Genomic DNA, 16643 nt, shown 5'->3' with positions numbered 1-16643 from the left:
ATATTTAATAATTACAAAATAGAATTATCATCAGTAAATAACAAGCAAATATTCCTTTATATCTATTAAATCGTGTCAAAATATTAAAAGCTTCTTGTCGTTTGAACAGTGACTAAGCGAATAATAAGATAAAGGGAAAGAATACACGATACAAACGAAAAATTTAGATCTGATACATGATCTCTTTTTGTCTTAAATATAGGTGTTCAACAGGTGTACCTTTTATTTTCTTCCACGATACAGTTCCATGCGAAGACAAAGAACGATTCCGGACAGTGGATTTGGTTGAACTATCATCGAACGGGATTTATCTATCTGGAATATCGACAACGTGAATTTAGTGATTGCTCTCAAGATTCCTTATTGTGTCTGTGTCGTGTCAATTTTCAAGTGATTGCTCAATTAGTCAGCAATCAGATTATTCGTTAAGAGGACTCTCAAGTAGATATGTAAGCTCTTTGAATGATAAAATCGTCTTTATTTAAGAAATCAATACGAGTGTTCACGATTTTCTTATTTTTTCTCCCTTAAAACGAATTATACTTGAGTACTTTTCTCGCTAGCGATTTAAAGAATTAATAACGGTGGGTTAATGCAGCATATAGAAGAAGATGGACACAACCAATTTGAAATCGAAACCAAATCCACGAGAAAAAGCGAATTTACTATCGGTGTTACTTTGGTGGTAAGTTTTTTTAAATTTTGTTCACTTGCTGAATATTAAACAATTTGCAACAACTTTTATTATTATTGTTATTTGCATCGTGATTCAAAATTAGGTTAATTCAATGAATTCGTAGCTTATTTTGAATATATGAACTTAGAATCATTTCAAAATTTGTTTAAAATTAGTGTGTTTTAACAAAAGAAAAAAAGGAAAAATTTGAAATTATGAAAAAAAAAAGTAATTCAAACACTATATTTATTATTAACTATTAAAATTTGAATATTTTAATATTGAAACATTTAAATTCAAATTTATAAATGTACATAATTAAATATTCAAATTTGTTTTGCTTTTATAATTTACAAGCAAAACGATCGATGATAATATCAAAAAATAATTTAATACTAATAAAATTGTTTTTCTATTGTATATTTATTTTTACAAATCATGAAAATCGTATGAATGAAATAAAAATAGTTTGAAATGTTTTGATTATTGCTAAACACATATAGATATTATTTATAAATAAAATTATTTTTTTTATAGTAATTCTATATAATTATCCATATAATTCTATATAATTATTTAAAGATAATTATAAAAAAAATTAATTATTTAAAATGTTATTGAATAAATATAATTCGTTAATTTAATTATTTGTTTTCATATTATAAATGTGTCAAATTATTAAATTATCTATTACAATAATATACAGGTGGACAATAGATTTATTCAAGATAGGCTACAGAAAGATTCTGCAAACCGATGATTTATATACTCCTTTGAAGACGGATCGATCGAATGTGCTTGGAGATCGATTGGAAAAGTTTGTATCGACATTCAATTCAATATTTTAGATAATATATCTACAAATTTATTAGAAAAAAACTTATAAACTACTTATGAAACATATTATTTTAGGCGATGGAAAATTGAGATGGAAAATTCGAAAAAACATAAAAGAAAAGCCAGTTTATTGAGAGCGATTTTTCGTACCTTTTGGTGGGAATATACCGTGCTTGGTTTAATGCAAATATTAAATGAATTTATTATCCGGTATATTTTTTGTTTTCAATTCAATTCTTTCCATTCGATATTTTCATAACTCATACAATTATAATTTAGAGAATTATTTGCATTTAATAATTTTACTAGAAAGTGTTTAAAAAAAAATTAAAAACATATTAATATTTTATTCATAAAATACTTGATGCAAAATATTAATTTAATGTTTTTTATTTTTATGATCATATATAACATATATCCAAGATTAGGGACACCAATACTTCTGGGTGGACTTCTACGTTATTTCAAAAAAAGTATGAATGAAACTTACGAAACTGCATTATTATACGCGGCTGGAATTTGTATAGCAACAGCTATAAACGTAATCACTCTCAATCAAGCAATTTTCGGTGCATTTCATATTGGTGCAAAAATTAGGGTTGCCACGTGCTCTGTAGTGTATCGAAAGGTAATTTAAAAAAAATGCTCGATAATCGTTTTATGAAATTGTTTGTCAAAAGTTCGAATAATTTTGGAAAAAGTTATTTTAATTTAAATTTTATATTCATAAAATTTCGTTTTATATATAAAACATAATATATACTATATAATATAGCTTAATAAAATTGCATTTTAATTCGAAATTTTAATAATGTTTCTATTCATAATATAAACAATAATTTTTTTTTTCTTTTTATATAATAGGCGTTACGACTTAGCAAAACAGCACTTGGTGAAACAGCTCCAGGGAAAGTGGTTAATTTAGTGGCCAATGATGTAAATAGATTTGATCTTGTTTCCATCTTTATACATCATATGTGGTCTGCTCCAATTTCTATGTTAATCATAGCATACTTTCTTTATACTGAAGCTGGATATGCTGGTTTAATTGGTATTGCCGCAGTTTCCGTCGTTGTGCCAATTCAGTGTGAGTTTCTCGTAATTTAATAGTTAAACTATTAAATTGAAAGATTCGAATGATGTGCGAAATATTCTTTATTTTGCATAATAATATAAATATAATGATAATAATCGAAAATAAAAATACACGTTCAAGATCTTGAAACTAATATTTAAAAATACTTTAAAAGTTGTGAATTATTATTGTTCATAATTATTATTATAAATTTTCAATTTGTAATTTATATATTTTAGCATATACAGGAAAATTGTCTTCCAAGTTTCGGCTACAAACTGCTATAAAAACCGACGAAAGAGTTCGGTTAATGGACGAAATTATATCAGGTGTTCAAGTAATTAAAATGTATGCCTGGGAAAAACCATTTTGCGCTTTGATCGAAACTGCACGTAAATTAGAATTACAAGTGGTCACTAAGAGTGCCTACATTAGAGGTATCTATATGACCTTCAACTTGTTTACTACAAGGATGGCTCTTTATGCTACTTTAATTAGTATCCTCTTATTTGGCAATGAATTATCTGCGGATAAAGTGTTTGTTTTCTCTTCCTATTTTAATATTTTGGCGCACACTATGTCTGGAATGTTCGTGCGGGGTTTTGCGGAGATTGCTGAATGTATAGTGGCTGTAAGAAGATTACAGCATTTTCTGATGTATGAAGAATTTCAAGACAATATTTATACTTCAAATAATTTCACTGCTAGTCTTAATGGTAGTATTAATAGTGTATCCAAACAAGCTTCCAACAAAACTTCCAAAAATGATATACCATATATTGATGATGAAATAGATAATTATGAGAATCTGGACGATTCTTTAGAAAAAAGGAGGCACAATGGTTTAATAGTTCTTGCTAGTGATTTGTTGGAAAATACAGCAAATCTTATGGGAGGTAAACATTCGATATATGCATAAAATACAAATGTAAAATATTTTTCTAAAATATTTTTTTTCTTATAGAAAAAAAGCATTCTTCAATGCCAATTGAAGAGATAAATGCAATAAAAATGATGAATTTAACAGCCAAATGGGAACCAAGTCAATCTGAGAATACTCTTGAAAGTGTAAATTTAGAAATGCAAAAAGGAAAGATATATGCTGTAATAGGTATGGTTGGAGCTGGAAAAAGTTCTTTTCTCTCTGCTATTCTTGGAGAAATAGATATAACGGGAGGTCACGTGAAAGTAAACGGGAGTCTAAGTTATGCTGGACAAGAAGCTTGGGTTTTTGGTTCAACTATTAGACAAAATATTCTTTTTGGACAATCTTACGATCGTCATCGATATCAAAAAGTTATTAAAGCTTGTTCTCTTTCAAGAGATTTCAAACAATTTCCACAAGGTGATCAAACAGTTGTTGGAGAAAGAGGCAGTTCCTTATCAGGAGGACAAAAAGCTAGAATCAATTTAGCTAGATCTTTATATAGACAAGCAGATATTTATTTGTTAGATGATCCATTGAGTGCTGTAAGTATTTTTGAAATAATAATTTAAATTTTAAAATAATTTGAAATAAAATATTTATAAATTTCAGGTTGATACTCATGTTAGTAAACATTTGTTCGAGGAATGTATGCAAAGATATTTAGCTGGAAAAACGAGAATTTTAGCTACTCATCAATTACAATATGTGAAGAATGTAGATGCTATTATACTTATAGATCAAGGAAAAGTTACAGTATTTTCTAATTTTCAAGATTTATTGAAACAACGACCAGAGTATGCTGAATTACTTGCAGCAGAATCAGAAACAAATGAAGATAGTTCTTTAGAAAAGAGTACTATGAGAAGACAATTTTCGTCATCAAGTACTAGAGTAAGAATATTATATTTTTTATATCTATATAATCTTTAGATAGAAAATATATTTTATTTTAATAGAGTCGAACTCCGGAAGCAAGTAGCGGAGGAACAGATGATGAGGAAGAAGATGAAGATCCTCAAGGATTAAATGATGGTCTAGAAGGAACTTCTCGTGGAACAGTTAAAGGTTCACTATTCATTAAGTACTTCCGAACTGGTGCTAATTTATGTTTAGCATTTACATTACTCCTACTATTTATAAGTACACAGTTTATAGCCAGTCTCAATGATTATTTTGTTCCTATTTTGTAAGTATTATAAAATATTATTTTAAAATTTAAAATATTTTAAAATATTATATTTTATAAATTAAAAACATTTTCAGAGTAAGTGCAGAAGAAACGCGACATTATTATCTTATACAGGCTAAGTCTAATATTACCAATGATACTTTGATTGAAAACTTGGATATTTCATCCATGTATAAATATCTATATGTTTATACAATTATAGTTGTGGGAATATTTTGTATTGGCATTACCAGATCATTGTCTTTTTACAAAGTATGCATATTATGCAGTCAAAAATTACATGATATGGCCTTTAGCGCTTTAATTAGAACGGGCATGAGATTTTTCGACATCAATCCTAGTGGTCGAATACTTAATAGATTTTCTAAAGATATGGGAGCTATCGATGAATTATTACCAAAGGCTATACTCGATGCTGGTCAAATATGTATGATGATGGTTGGATCGTTAACAGTATCGTGTATAATTAATCCTCTTTTCTTAATCCCTATAGTATTTTTGGGTACAGTATTTTATTGGATAAGAAAAGTATTTTTAAAGACCAGTAAAAATATTAAGAGAATGGAAGGAATAAGTAAGTATAATCGTTAAAAATATTAATTAACTTCATATTCAGAAATTTTTGTAGAATTAAAAATTATTATAAAATATATATTTAAATAATTGATAAAGTTAAAAAATATTTTCATATTAAAAAGATTTTTATTTTTACAGCTCGATCGCCTGTATTTACACATTTAAATGCTACTTTAAATGGATTATCTACCATAAGAGCTTATTGCGCGCAGGATATATTAAAAAAAGAATTTGATAAACTGCAAGACGTCCATACTTCCACTGTTTATATGTACGTAACAGCGAGTACTGCTTTTGGATTTTCGTTGGATGTCTTTTGTTTCATCTTTATATCTGTAGTTACCTTCAGTTTTCTGTTATTGGAACAATGTAAGATTGATATTTTTTTATTTAATTAATATTTTTTTACAAAATAATGTTTAATAAATAACAATGATAGAATGATTTTTCTTATCTTATAGCATTTTCTGGTGGAGAAGTAGGCTTAGCTATCACTCAAGTAATGGCTATGACTGGAATGATTCAGTGGGGTATGAGGCAGAATGCTGAAGTCGCGAATCAATTGATGTCTGTGGAGCGTGTGTTAGAATATACGCAAGTCATACCTGAACCGAATTTACGTGATAGAGGAAAGTTTGCTAAAAAAACTGAAAAACAAGTTGCACTTCCTGCTAATGCACCAAAAAATTGGCCTACAGATGGAATGATTAAATTTAGAAGCGTATATTTGAAATACGTAGAGGAAGATCCTCCGGTATTAAAAGGATTGAATCTTGTCATTAATCCTGGAGAAAAAGTATATTTTTTTCTATATTAATTTCTAGAAAAATATAAGTAAAAATAGAATAAACATTTATAATATTTTGCAGATAGGTATAGTGGGAAGAACAGGAGCAGGAAAATCCTCTTTGATAGCAGCTTTGTTTAGATTAGCTAAAATCGAAGGAGTTTTAGAAATCGATGGTATAGATACTGGCTCTATTTGTTTAGAGGATTTACGACGTAATATATCTATTATTCCTCAAGATCCAGTTTTATTTTCTGGTACCTTGAGACGCAATTTAGATCCTTTTAACGAATTTACGGATAAAGCTATATGGGAAGTACTTGAAGAAGTAAGTTGAAACAGACGTTAATTTTATTTTATTTTTTTTTTTTCATATAAGTAAAATAAAATTTTTAATTATGTATTTTAATTATGTTATAAAGGTAGAATTAAAGGATGCTGTAGTTACTACTGGTACAGGTTTGGAAAACCGTGTTTTGGATAGAGGTAGTAATTATAGCGTTGGTCAAAAACAGTTAGTTTGTTTGGCAAGAGCTATTTTAAGAAACAATAAAATTCTGATGCTTGACGAGGCGACAGCTAATGTAGATCCGCAAACAGATGCCTTAATCCAGCATACAATACGAAAAAAATTTGCTAAATGTACCGTACTTACTATTGCCCATCGATTAAATACAATTATGGATAGTGATAAGGTTTTAGTTATGGATAAGGGTCGTATGGCGGTAAGTAGAATTTTGTATTTATTTCTTATCGCATTATTTAAATTTAATTTTAAATGTTGTAATTTAAATTTTTATATACAAAAATTATTAAACCAAATACTAAATAACTATATTTTAATTTGCAGGAATTCGATCATCCATACATATTACTTCAAAATAGCTACAGTCAATTCAAATCATTAGTAAAAGAAACTGACCGTTCTATGTACGATCAATTAGTCAAAGTTGCAAAACAATCTTATATTGCCAAATATGGAGAACGATGATTTTTATAAAAAAAAAAAAACAATAGAAATTCGCGATAATATTGTGCAATTTAAAAGTTATATTTTTTTATAATATATTTTCAAACATAACAATACCAAACATAAAAAATATCCTGGATAGTATATACATATATATTTTTGTATTTCTATATATGCAAATTATGGAAATATATTTCAAGAACTTTACTATAATATATAAATAGAATGCTGCTGTGCGGCGTACTGGCACTTATAACGAGTACCAAAGTACTTATATTTTCTTTATTTCGAATTTTATATGTTTACATCGTAGGGAATATTACGTGTACGCGTCTTTGCGTTTTAAAAAATGCAAAAGAAAATAAAATATAAGTGTTAAGTGATAAAAGCGATAAAAAATTAAGCTACATTTATAACATTTTTATAAAGAAGATTAATATTATACATATATTATAATCTTATTATGTAGTACAAATGAAAAATATATAATTATAACATTACATTATACATTAATAAGTTGTATAATATAGTTTGAATATCGATTAATGTATTACAATATATACAACATTCGATAAATAATGAACAAATCAGTACAATAGATCGTATATAAGAATATATTTGCAAGAATAATAATACAGTGTTCATTGTAATTTGTTATTTTCGAAATTTATATTTTTATATTTTGTACACGTAGATACATGTTTATTAATCTTTATTGTACTATACCGAATTGTAAATAAAATTCCCTACTTTTATACACTAATAAAAATATATAACTCATAATATACGCTATAATTTTGATATTTGATTTAAATATCGAGTAATAGTTTTACAAATCCGAAGATGATGAAAAAAAAAAAATACTTTAATAAGAAATATTTTATTAAAGAATGTAATATCTATACAAATCAACTTGCATTTCAATATAATTTAATACGAAGATTTTATACTCGATACATCGAATCATATGTGACAAGAAAATAAATAAGGCAATATATATGTAGCACTAATATTCCCTTCCTTTCCTCTTCTTTCTTTTTAGTTGTCACCAGATGGATATGCGCATGAGCATATAAACATTTGTCCGTTTAATTTTTATATTATATTATGTAATAATTTTTATTTAATTCTACTACTATATTCTATCCAATTATATTGGTGTTTATTCGGCACGAATATTATTAATAAGCTAACAAAATGTGGGTAAAATATGACAGATAAAAAATGCGCTTTCTATTTGTCTTTTTTTTTTCTTATCTTTCTATCGAAGTTCTTGTCAAGTTAATAATATCTGTCCGCGCCTGCGTATTCAAAAAAAGTGTTGTTGATTGGTCAACATATGCGCAAATATACAAATCAATTTATAAAAGTATATTACAAATTTCATAGCATTTAATTTCATAGCATTAAATTTAAAATAAATTTTATATTTTTATCATAAAAATATTATGAGATATATTATAAAATTATTATATAATTTTGAATATTGCAAATTCAAAATAATTTTTACGTGTAAAATATGCAAGTTCATGATTTTTCAAGGTTCTTTATTTTTGAAATTCATTATTCGATTTATCAGTTATTATAAGTATATAAGTGAAAATACTATAAACGTTAGTTGGTTAAGAATTCGCTCGGTGGATATGATTAAATATATTTATTGAAACAGAAAATGGAGACTAAATTTTCGTACACTAAACGATGTCCGCAAGAAACTGCAAATCCAATTAGTCGATTATTTTTTGGGTATTAAAATTTTATATCATTCTAAAAATAATATAATTCTACAGTTTAATATTCTTTTTTTTTATTTTATTTAATTTACTATTTTTTTTCTTTTTTTTTTTTTACTATTTAGTTTCTCAAAAATTTTATTTTATCGTTAAAAAATAATTGAATAATTAAAGTACACGAAAATATTTAAAAGAAATATTACATTCAGTAATTTTGAAATAAAATGAAACAAAACAATCGATCTATTACTTTTTGATGAATATAAATTGGAACTTTCTTTACCTAACAAAAAAAATAATTTTAAACGGATCTCAATCGAAATAAAAAAAAAAAAAATTTGAATTTGAATTGAATTTAATTTTTAGATTTTTTTTCATTTTATTTATTGTTTAATTTTTCTTTTTTTTTTTTCCGCAAAGTTTTAAAAAGAATATCTATTAAGAATAAAAAGAAATCAAAAAATTATTTAAATAACTCTACATTATTTATTTTACACGCATATTTCAGATGGATAAAAGATATATTTATATATGGTGCTAAGAGAGGACTCACATTATCAGACTTATATCATCCTTTAAGACAAGATGAATCCGAAACAATCACGGATCGATTACAAGAGTGAGTATTGTAAAAATATCTAAAATGTATCGTATTATTTATCTTTAAACATATAATTAGCATTTGCTATTAGCATGAGTTTCAAAAATTTCAAAATCCTATTTTAAAAACTTCGACTTTCAGATAATAATATTCAAAATAAAAATACGTATAACTCTATTTTATTTTATTTTATTTTTTTTTTTTCATTTTTTACTCGTGCAATATATAAAAAAAGAAGCATTCTTCTCCGCTTGTTTATTACAGATGCTGGAATCAAGAACTTCAAAAATGGGAGCAAAAACAAAAAGAAATACATTATAATGAGTACTCGAACAAAAGTAACGATTCTCCTAGTTTAACGAAAGTTATATTTCGTATCTTTTGGAAAAAATACTTGTGCACAGGTTTATTATTGTCCGTTCAATATTTAATCCTGATGGTAATTAATCCTATATTGGTGTCATGGATCATCAGCTATTTCAAAATCGATGGAAATGCAAAGAGGATGGAGAAATTGGAAGTTGTAACTTATATCTTCTATTTATTATCGTCTATAATGGTGATCGTGTGTATCTCGCATCATGTGGATTTATTAACGCAGCAAATTGGCATGAGAATACGAATTGCTTGCTCCTCGTTAATTTATAGAAAGGTATAAATTCAATCAATAGTTTTATCGATTTATTAAAAATTCATATAATTTTATTTTTCTAGAATATTTCTCTAACAGATAATTTATTAAAAATAATAAATACTTTTTAATAATAATAATTTATTAAAAAGTATTTTAGAGAAAGTAAGAATGATACATTAAGTAATTAACATTTATAATTGCAAAAGTCCTTCAATATTTAACGTAACACGTATATATGATAACACGTACATATAACGAAACTATATACGCACACACATAAGTGCATATATTATTAACAATAATCATTAGTTCGTCAACTAATGCACTTTGCGTGGATCTAATTTCCATAAAAAAAAATCATAGCTTGTAATTATCGTTATCTCGTTCTTTAAGTTGTATTTTAAGGTAATATTTAAGGTATCTTAATATGTTTTTTAAATTTATTCCTCTGATAAATTATTCATTCACGTTATAGATATTAAAACTTAGTAAAAGAGCCTTGACTCAAATTAATTCCGGCCAAGTGATAAATCTCCTCAGCAACGACGTTAGACGTTTCGACGAGATATGCTATTATTTAAATTACATTTGGATCACCCCTATTCAGGTAATTTTAACTTTTCATTTGCTGTGATAAAAGTTTCAAATTAATTTCATATTTTTTTCTCTAACTTATCTTCATTGGTTTTTAGTTTGTCATAATTCTTGTAATATTGTGGCACGCGGTGGGAATTCCAAGTATAATCGGTATCGTAATCCTTTTGTTATTAACTGTTCCAACGTATACCGTATTCTCCCCATTGACTCATCAATACAGAAAGATTACTGCTAAATTGATTGACAAAAGGATGCAACTTATGAACGAATTTATAAATGGTATACAGGTAATGGAACAACAACAATTGGTAAAATCCATGTCATTTTTGTGTTAATCTAATGAATGTATTTATACACTTTGTATAAGAGATGATAATATATTTTTGTGCTTATCAGGTGATCAAGATGTACGCTTGGGAGAAACCGTTTGAAAAAATCGTGAAAGCTATACGTTCTACCGAGATCCTAAATATACAAAATTCAACATGCATTCGCGCAGTATATCTGGCTCTTGTTGTCTTTTCAAATCGTGTAGTTCTGTTTTCAACTCTCGTATCGTATGTTCTAATGGGAAATCAAGTAAGAGTAGAATTGACATTTATGCTGGCCTGTTATTTCGAGATGCTTCAATTAACTACCACATTAATGTTTCCACAAGCTCTTTTGTTAATCGGAGAAACTTTGGTGTCCATTAAAAGATTAGAGGTTGTTTAAATTTAATTGCAACAATCCATATTTTATTTTAACGCGTAATCGCGTATTTTCGTTAAACTTGTTTTTTTTTTTTTTTTTTTTAGAAATTTTTACTGCTCGACGAGCATCCAAACGAGAAGAGATCAAATTTAAACGAAATCCTAAAATTCAACAAAAAGAGTAATTTATTGAAAGAGAGCGTGGAAATCATTAAAATTACAAACAAAGGGAAAAATATAAATTTGAACAATGTTGAGGAAAAGGAACAATTGCCAGTTACAATAATAATGGAACGTGTGTCTGCGAATTGGATTCCTAACCAACTGCCACCAACTTTGTGCAACATCTCTATGACGATTCAAGGTGGAGAACTGTGTTGTATAGTGGGTCCAGTGGGCTCAGGTAAATCTTCGATTTTACACCTTCTTTTGAAAGAACTTCCTCTTGGAGCTGGAAAGCTGGCGTTACATTGTAAGCCATTTGAAAAGTACAATGAACAGGACAACAATATTCCGTTGAAGATTTCTTATGCAAGTCAAGAAGCTTGGCTATTTTCTGGAACTGTTAGAGATAATATTCTTTTTGGACAACCTTATGATAAAGATAGATACATTGCTGTAAGTTTTATTGAAAATTTTCTAATAATGTATTAGATGATTGGATACAACCAAGTGGTATTCCGATATTCCAAACATTTGTGTGCATTTCGATTGGAGTACATATATGTATAGTTTTTAATTTTTTTTTTTTTTTAAACGTTGTCAAGTTAATTTTAAACTGATGTAAGTAAAAAAAAAAAAATTACAATATGAAAATTGGATGCAGGTAACGAAAGTTTGTGCTTTGACGAAAGATTTTCAACAACTTCCTTATGGTGACATGAGCAATGTAGGAGAAGGTGGATCTTCTTTATCAGGAGGGCAAAAGGCACGAGTAAATTTAGCACGGGCTGTTTACAAAAAAGCTGATATATATTTATTCGACGATCCTCTGAGCGCAGTCGATTCACGTGTAGCTAAACATCTTTTTTATAGATGTATTAAAAATTATCTTCAAGGAAAGACAAGAATTTTAAACACTCATCAATTACAGTTTATCAAAGAAGCAGACAAAATTGCGGTATTGGATAAAGTAAATTAAATTTTAATTATTAAGTTGAGAGTAAAGTGTGCAATTTTGTATTTCAAAATACAAAAGATTTTTTGAATTTTTTTAAGAAACTTTTTTTTAGAAAAAGCTAATCCTCTTTTGTGTTCTCTAAGGGCTCCATAACAATGTACGGAACTTACGAGGATTTATCCAGATCGAATGAAAATTTCACAGATATGATGAACATAATTAAAATGTCTGCAGAAATTAAAGTACAAAACGAAAATGTCGAATCTTTTAAAAGTACAAAAAGGAAATCTAGCAAAACAATTGTCCGTAGATTATCTTCTATAAAATCTACTAGCAGTAGTATGGTAATCATAACCTATATTTTCGCAACATTGAAAGTTTTTATTAATTTTTTTAATATAAATCATTTTTAGAATTCGTACAATTATGAGAATGAAGAATTAGCACCAGACAATGATGAAATAATGACAACTAACCATTCTTCTAGTAAAATCTTGAGACAATACTTCCAATATGGGGGCTCTTGTTGTACAATAGTCGCTTTAATATTTATTACTCTCGTATCTCAAATAACAGTCAATGGAAATGATTATTGGGTTTCCTACTGGACGAATGTCGAATCCATAAGAATGGCTTTAGCGAATAATACTCGTCTATCGAAAAATCAATATTCTTCTTACATATTGAATAATACCTTTTTATCGAATGTATTCACTTTGGATAGGCATGGACTCATAACTACTACCAACGCAATATACGTATATACATTTTGTATCATTATTTGCATTGTAGCAGTATTCATAAGGAATATGTTCTTCATCAAAGTTTGCGCGAATGCTAGTAAAAATCTTCACAATTCCATGTTTCACAACATATTGCAAACGACGATGACTTTTTTTCATTATAATGCTTCCGGTAAATATTATTCTTAAAATATCTTTTTACATCGCACAAATTTTATATATTTGATATTATTAATGATTTCTTCTTTATTCGATTTCGATAGGTAGAATTGTAAATAGATTTTCCAAGGATTTGGGTGTCGTAGATGAAGTACTACCAAGAGTGATGTTGGAAAGCATACAAATATTTTTAGTGATAATAGGTATCCTTATTATCGTGATGATAATGAATTATTGGATGGTTATTCCAATAGCAATACTTGCTATTATCTTTTACTTTGTAAGGATCTCGTATCTTCGAACTGCCAATAGTGTTAAGCGTCTTGAGGGTGTAGGTAAATATGCCATGGCAAGAAAAAACTTTAAAAAAAATGATATTTTTTTTATAATTAATAAAAATTCATTTTAAGAAGGTTAAACTTACAGCAAAAAGTCCAGTGTTTTCTCATGTGAATGCTACATTAAATGGATTGTCCACTATCAGAAGCAGTGGATCGAACGTTATAGAATTATTACAAAAACAATTCGATCATTTGCAAGATGTGCACACTGGTGTATGGTATATTATATTAGTTGTTCCCGTAGCTTTTGGTCTGTTTATAGATTTCATTACGTGTATGTTTATCGCATGTGTCTGTTTTTCTTTTATTTCAATAGAAACAGGTATCATTTATTTTTAACCACATTTGATTTGCATACACATTTTTTTTTTCAATGTTATCTAAAATGATGGTTTCTAATAATACTAGATAATACTCTTGGAGGTAATGTTGGTATAGCAATATCTCAATCATTAATTATAATCGGTTGTTTGCAATACGGATTGAAACAATTGAGCGAAACGATATCTCAGTTGACATCTGTAGAAAGAATTATACAGTATACCAATTTACCAAAAGAAGCCTCATGGACAAGTAACGATCCTCCTCCAATAAATTGGCCGGAAAATGGTCAATTGACTTTGAAGAATGTTTACATGAAATATGACAAAAACGAAGCTCCTGTATTAAAAGTAATGAAACAAAAATAATAATTATGCAAAAATTATTGAAAATTCAATATCAATAGAATTCATTTTTTATATAGAATCTAAACGTGACCATAGAAGCAGGCTGGAAAGTTGGCATTGTAGGTAGAACTGGTGCAGGGAAATCATCCATAATATCAGCACTTTTTCGGTTATTTGACGAATGTTTACAAGGAGAGATTAAAATTGATGGAAGGGATACCGGAACGTTAGGCTTGCATGAATTACGCTCACGAATATCTATTATTCCTCAGGAACCATTTTTGTTTTCTGAAACATTACGCTACAATTTGGACCCGTTTAAAAACTTTGATGACGTGCTATTGTGGAATACTCTTCGAGAAGTTGAATTAAATGATCTTAAATTGGATCAAACGTTAATGCATGGAGGGAATAATTTGAGTATTGGACAAAAACAATTGATATGTTTGGCTCGAGCAATTTTAAAGAACAACCGATTATTAGTTTTGGACGAAGCTACAGCTAATATTGACAATTAGTAATTTGAATTACTTTTTCTAACTTTTATCAACTTGTTTATTAAAAATTTATTATATATATATATTTAAAAACAATTTTTTTTAGCACGGATGAATTAATTCAAAAAACTATAAGAGTGAAATTTGTAAACTGTACTGTTATTACGATTGCTCACCGGATAAATACTATTATTGACAGTGACAGAATTATAGTGATGGATTCTGGTAAAATAGCGGTATGATTTAATTTTATATTTATTATAAATAATTTAAAAAAAATACTGAATTAATTGAATCATTGAAATTAAAATCATCGATACAAAAGAGTAAATAAAACATATATGTAATAATAATAATCAGAAATATATACATTTCTGAAATATAAATGTATATATATACTATATAAGGTTTTTGTATTGAAATAGGAATTCGGTTGTCCATACGAATTATTACGAGACAATCCAAATGGAATTTTCTCACAAATGATCAACAATACAGGCGTATTTATGGCGCAATTTCTTCGTGATCAGGCGGAAAATGCGTATCTGAAAAAAACTAAAAGAACAAGTTTAGACATTATACAAACATGCTCTGCGGAAAATAATATCACAAATGATATAATCGCGCAGAGCTCTCTTTAGTATTAACTTTTAAAATTAAAAAAAAATTTGATAAATGGAATATTAATTTTGTATTTAACGATACGAATAATAATCTAAGGGTAAATTAGTTTAAAAAACAATTTTAAATTTTTTACATTTATTAAAATTGGAAGTATCAGTACAAACGAATATTTGAAAAAAAAATTAAAAATTTTATCTTTCCCTTTAAATATATTCCTAATATTTGCTTGTCAACATATTAACTTTGTTATACGAATAACTATTTCGAAATTATAGCTATATCAAAGAATTAATAATTCAAAAAAATTTTAAACAAAAAAAATTCGGTTGAGTAGAATATAAATTGGATATGATAAAATAAATTTTTATAAAGAAGAGAAATTTTAACGTTTTACAATTATTTTATATCTCCTTCTATTTTAATGTATTTCTCGAAAAAATAATAAAACTTGAAAAACAGGAAATTGTACACGTTTTTTCTAAAAAAAAATCTAAATAAAATAATGAGAAAAATAAAACAAAAAATTTTAGAATATATTGATTGATAAAATTATTATTTTTTCTACGTATATTTTGGCATCTATTCCTGTGATTAAAGTGTAATATTGATAATATCTCTTTTTATTTCTAAATGAGATTATGAACGATTTCATGTCATTCTTACATTGTAAAAGGCAATAAGTTCTATACTCTATTTTCAAGAGTAGATCTCTTAATAATAGATCAACTTGTGTTTTTTTTTATTCTATAAATATGTTTTAAACGAATACGTACACAATCTGGATATAAGTCTTAAATTTTAATTCTGCGTGTAAGTCTTATTTAATTTGAATTTTTCTCCTTTTTAAGTAAATTCGTTACTTAAAGTAGAATCTAGAACAAGTAGTTTCTTTCTCTCTTCATAAAACGTATTTCTCTCAAAACTCTAAATTGTTTATTTAGATTAGAATAGTTTAAAGGGAAAACAATTCATTATCGAATTCCCAAAAAAGTTTTTTTTAATATTCGCTACTTATATTGAGCTACATGGCCTGTATAAATCAATTTATCCAATTCAAATATCCAAATATAAAATTAACATAACCTATGTAGAATTAAAATTCGTCAAAAACAGAATTTACAGAATAAAAATTATGTTAATTTGCACACATATACAATAATACATTTTCAGCATAATTATGAAACCTATAATTATAT

General features: G+C 27.0%; 2 protein-coding genes across 3 annotated transcripts; both read left to right on the top strand.

The window, feature by feature from the left end:
• The first annotated feature begins 307 nt into the window (after nucleotides 1-307).
• Nucleotides 308-7821, top strand: LOC100866883 (ATP-binding cassette sub-family C member 4). Its single transcript, XM_012484106.3, has 16 exons — nucleotides 308-449; nucleotides 564-685; nucleotides 1383-1493; nucleotides 1589-1723; nucleotides 1937-2141; nucleotides 2378-2600; nucleotides 2828-3484; nucleotides 3553-4058; nucleotides 4126-4407; nucleotides 4473-4702; nucleotides 4780-5279; nucleotides 5420-5650; nucleotides 5743-6077; nucleotides 6151-6396; nucleotides 6491-6793; nucleotides 6919-7821. The coding sequence occupies exons 2-16, from the start codon at nucleotides 612-614 to the stop codon at nucleotides 7057-7059; spliced, it is 4179 nt and encodes a 1392-aa protein (XP_012339560.2). The 5' UTR covers nucleotides 308-449; nucleotides 564-611; the 3' UTR covers nucleotides 7060-7821.
• A 467-nt stretch (nucleotides 7822-8288) lies between these two features.
• LOC100872958 (ATP-binding cassette sub-family C member 4) lies at nucleotides 8289-15910 on the top strand. Of its 2 annotated transcripts, none has more exons than XM_086905509.1 (16): nucleotides 8289-8784; nucleotides 9280-9390; nucleotides 9637-10024; nucleotides 10482-10613; nucleotides 10699-10890; nucleotides 11000-11308; nucleotides 11401-11913; nucleotides 12122-12415; nucleotides 12559-12759; nucleotides 12829-13330; nucleotides 13422-13652; nucleotides 13744-13980; nucleotides 14067-14329; nucleotides 14404-14843; nucleotides 14930-15059; nucleotides 15249-15910. In XM_086905509.1, the coding sequence occupies exons 1-16, from the start codon at nucleotides 8711-8713 to the stop codon at nucleotides 15462-15464; spliced, it is 4233 nt and encodes a 1410-aa protein (XP_086761635.1). In that variant the 5' UTR covers nucleotides 8289-8710; the 3' UTR covers nucleotides 15465-15910. The 2 variants fall into 2 exon arrangements, with proteins under 2 accessions (XP_086761635.1, XP_003692016.2); XM_003691968.4 differs by having other exon boundaries at nucleotides 12122-12427.
• The last annotated feature ends 733 nt before the right edge of the window (nucleotides 15911-16643 follow it).

Source organism: Apis florea, unplaced genomic scaffold (assembly GCF_048593485.1).
Source record: "Apis florea isolate Af1SG1 unplaced genomic scaffold, ASM4859348v1 contig_2411_pilon, whole genome shotgun sequence".
NCBI lineage: Eukaryota > Metazoa > Arthropoda > Insecta > Hymenoptera > Apidae > Apis > Apis florea.
Note: the sequence above shows the minus strand (reverse complement) of the source record. Positions and strands in the feature narration are given on the sequence as shown.

Excerpts from the sequence above, each read along its gene's own strand:
- LOC100866883 (XM_012484106.3), top strand. The coding sequence starts at position 612 with ATGGACACAACCAATTTGAAATCGAAACCAAATCCACGAGAAAAAGCG. Across the intron at positions 4,408-4,472 it reads TTTCGTCATCAAGTACTAGA|AGTCGAACTCCGGAAGCAAG; the intron begins GTAAGAATATTA and ends TTATTTTAATAG. Across the intron at positions 5,651-5,742 it reads TTTTCTGTTATTGGAACAAT|CATTTTCTGGTGGAGAAGTA; the intron begins GTAAGATTGATA and ends CTTATCTTATAG.
- LOC100872958 (XM_003691968.4), top strand. The coding sequence starts at position 8,711 with ATGGAGACTAAATTTTCGTACACTAAACGATGTCCGCAAGAAACTGCA. Across the intron at positions 11,914-12,121 it reads ATAAAGATAGATACATTGCT|GTAACGAAAGTTTGTGCTTT; the intron begins GTAAGTTTTATT and ends AATTGGATGCAG. Across the intron at positions 12,428-12,558 it reads AAATTGCGGTATTGGATAAA|GGCTCCATAACAATGTACGG; the intron begins GTAAATTAAATT and ends GTGTTCTCTAAG.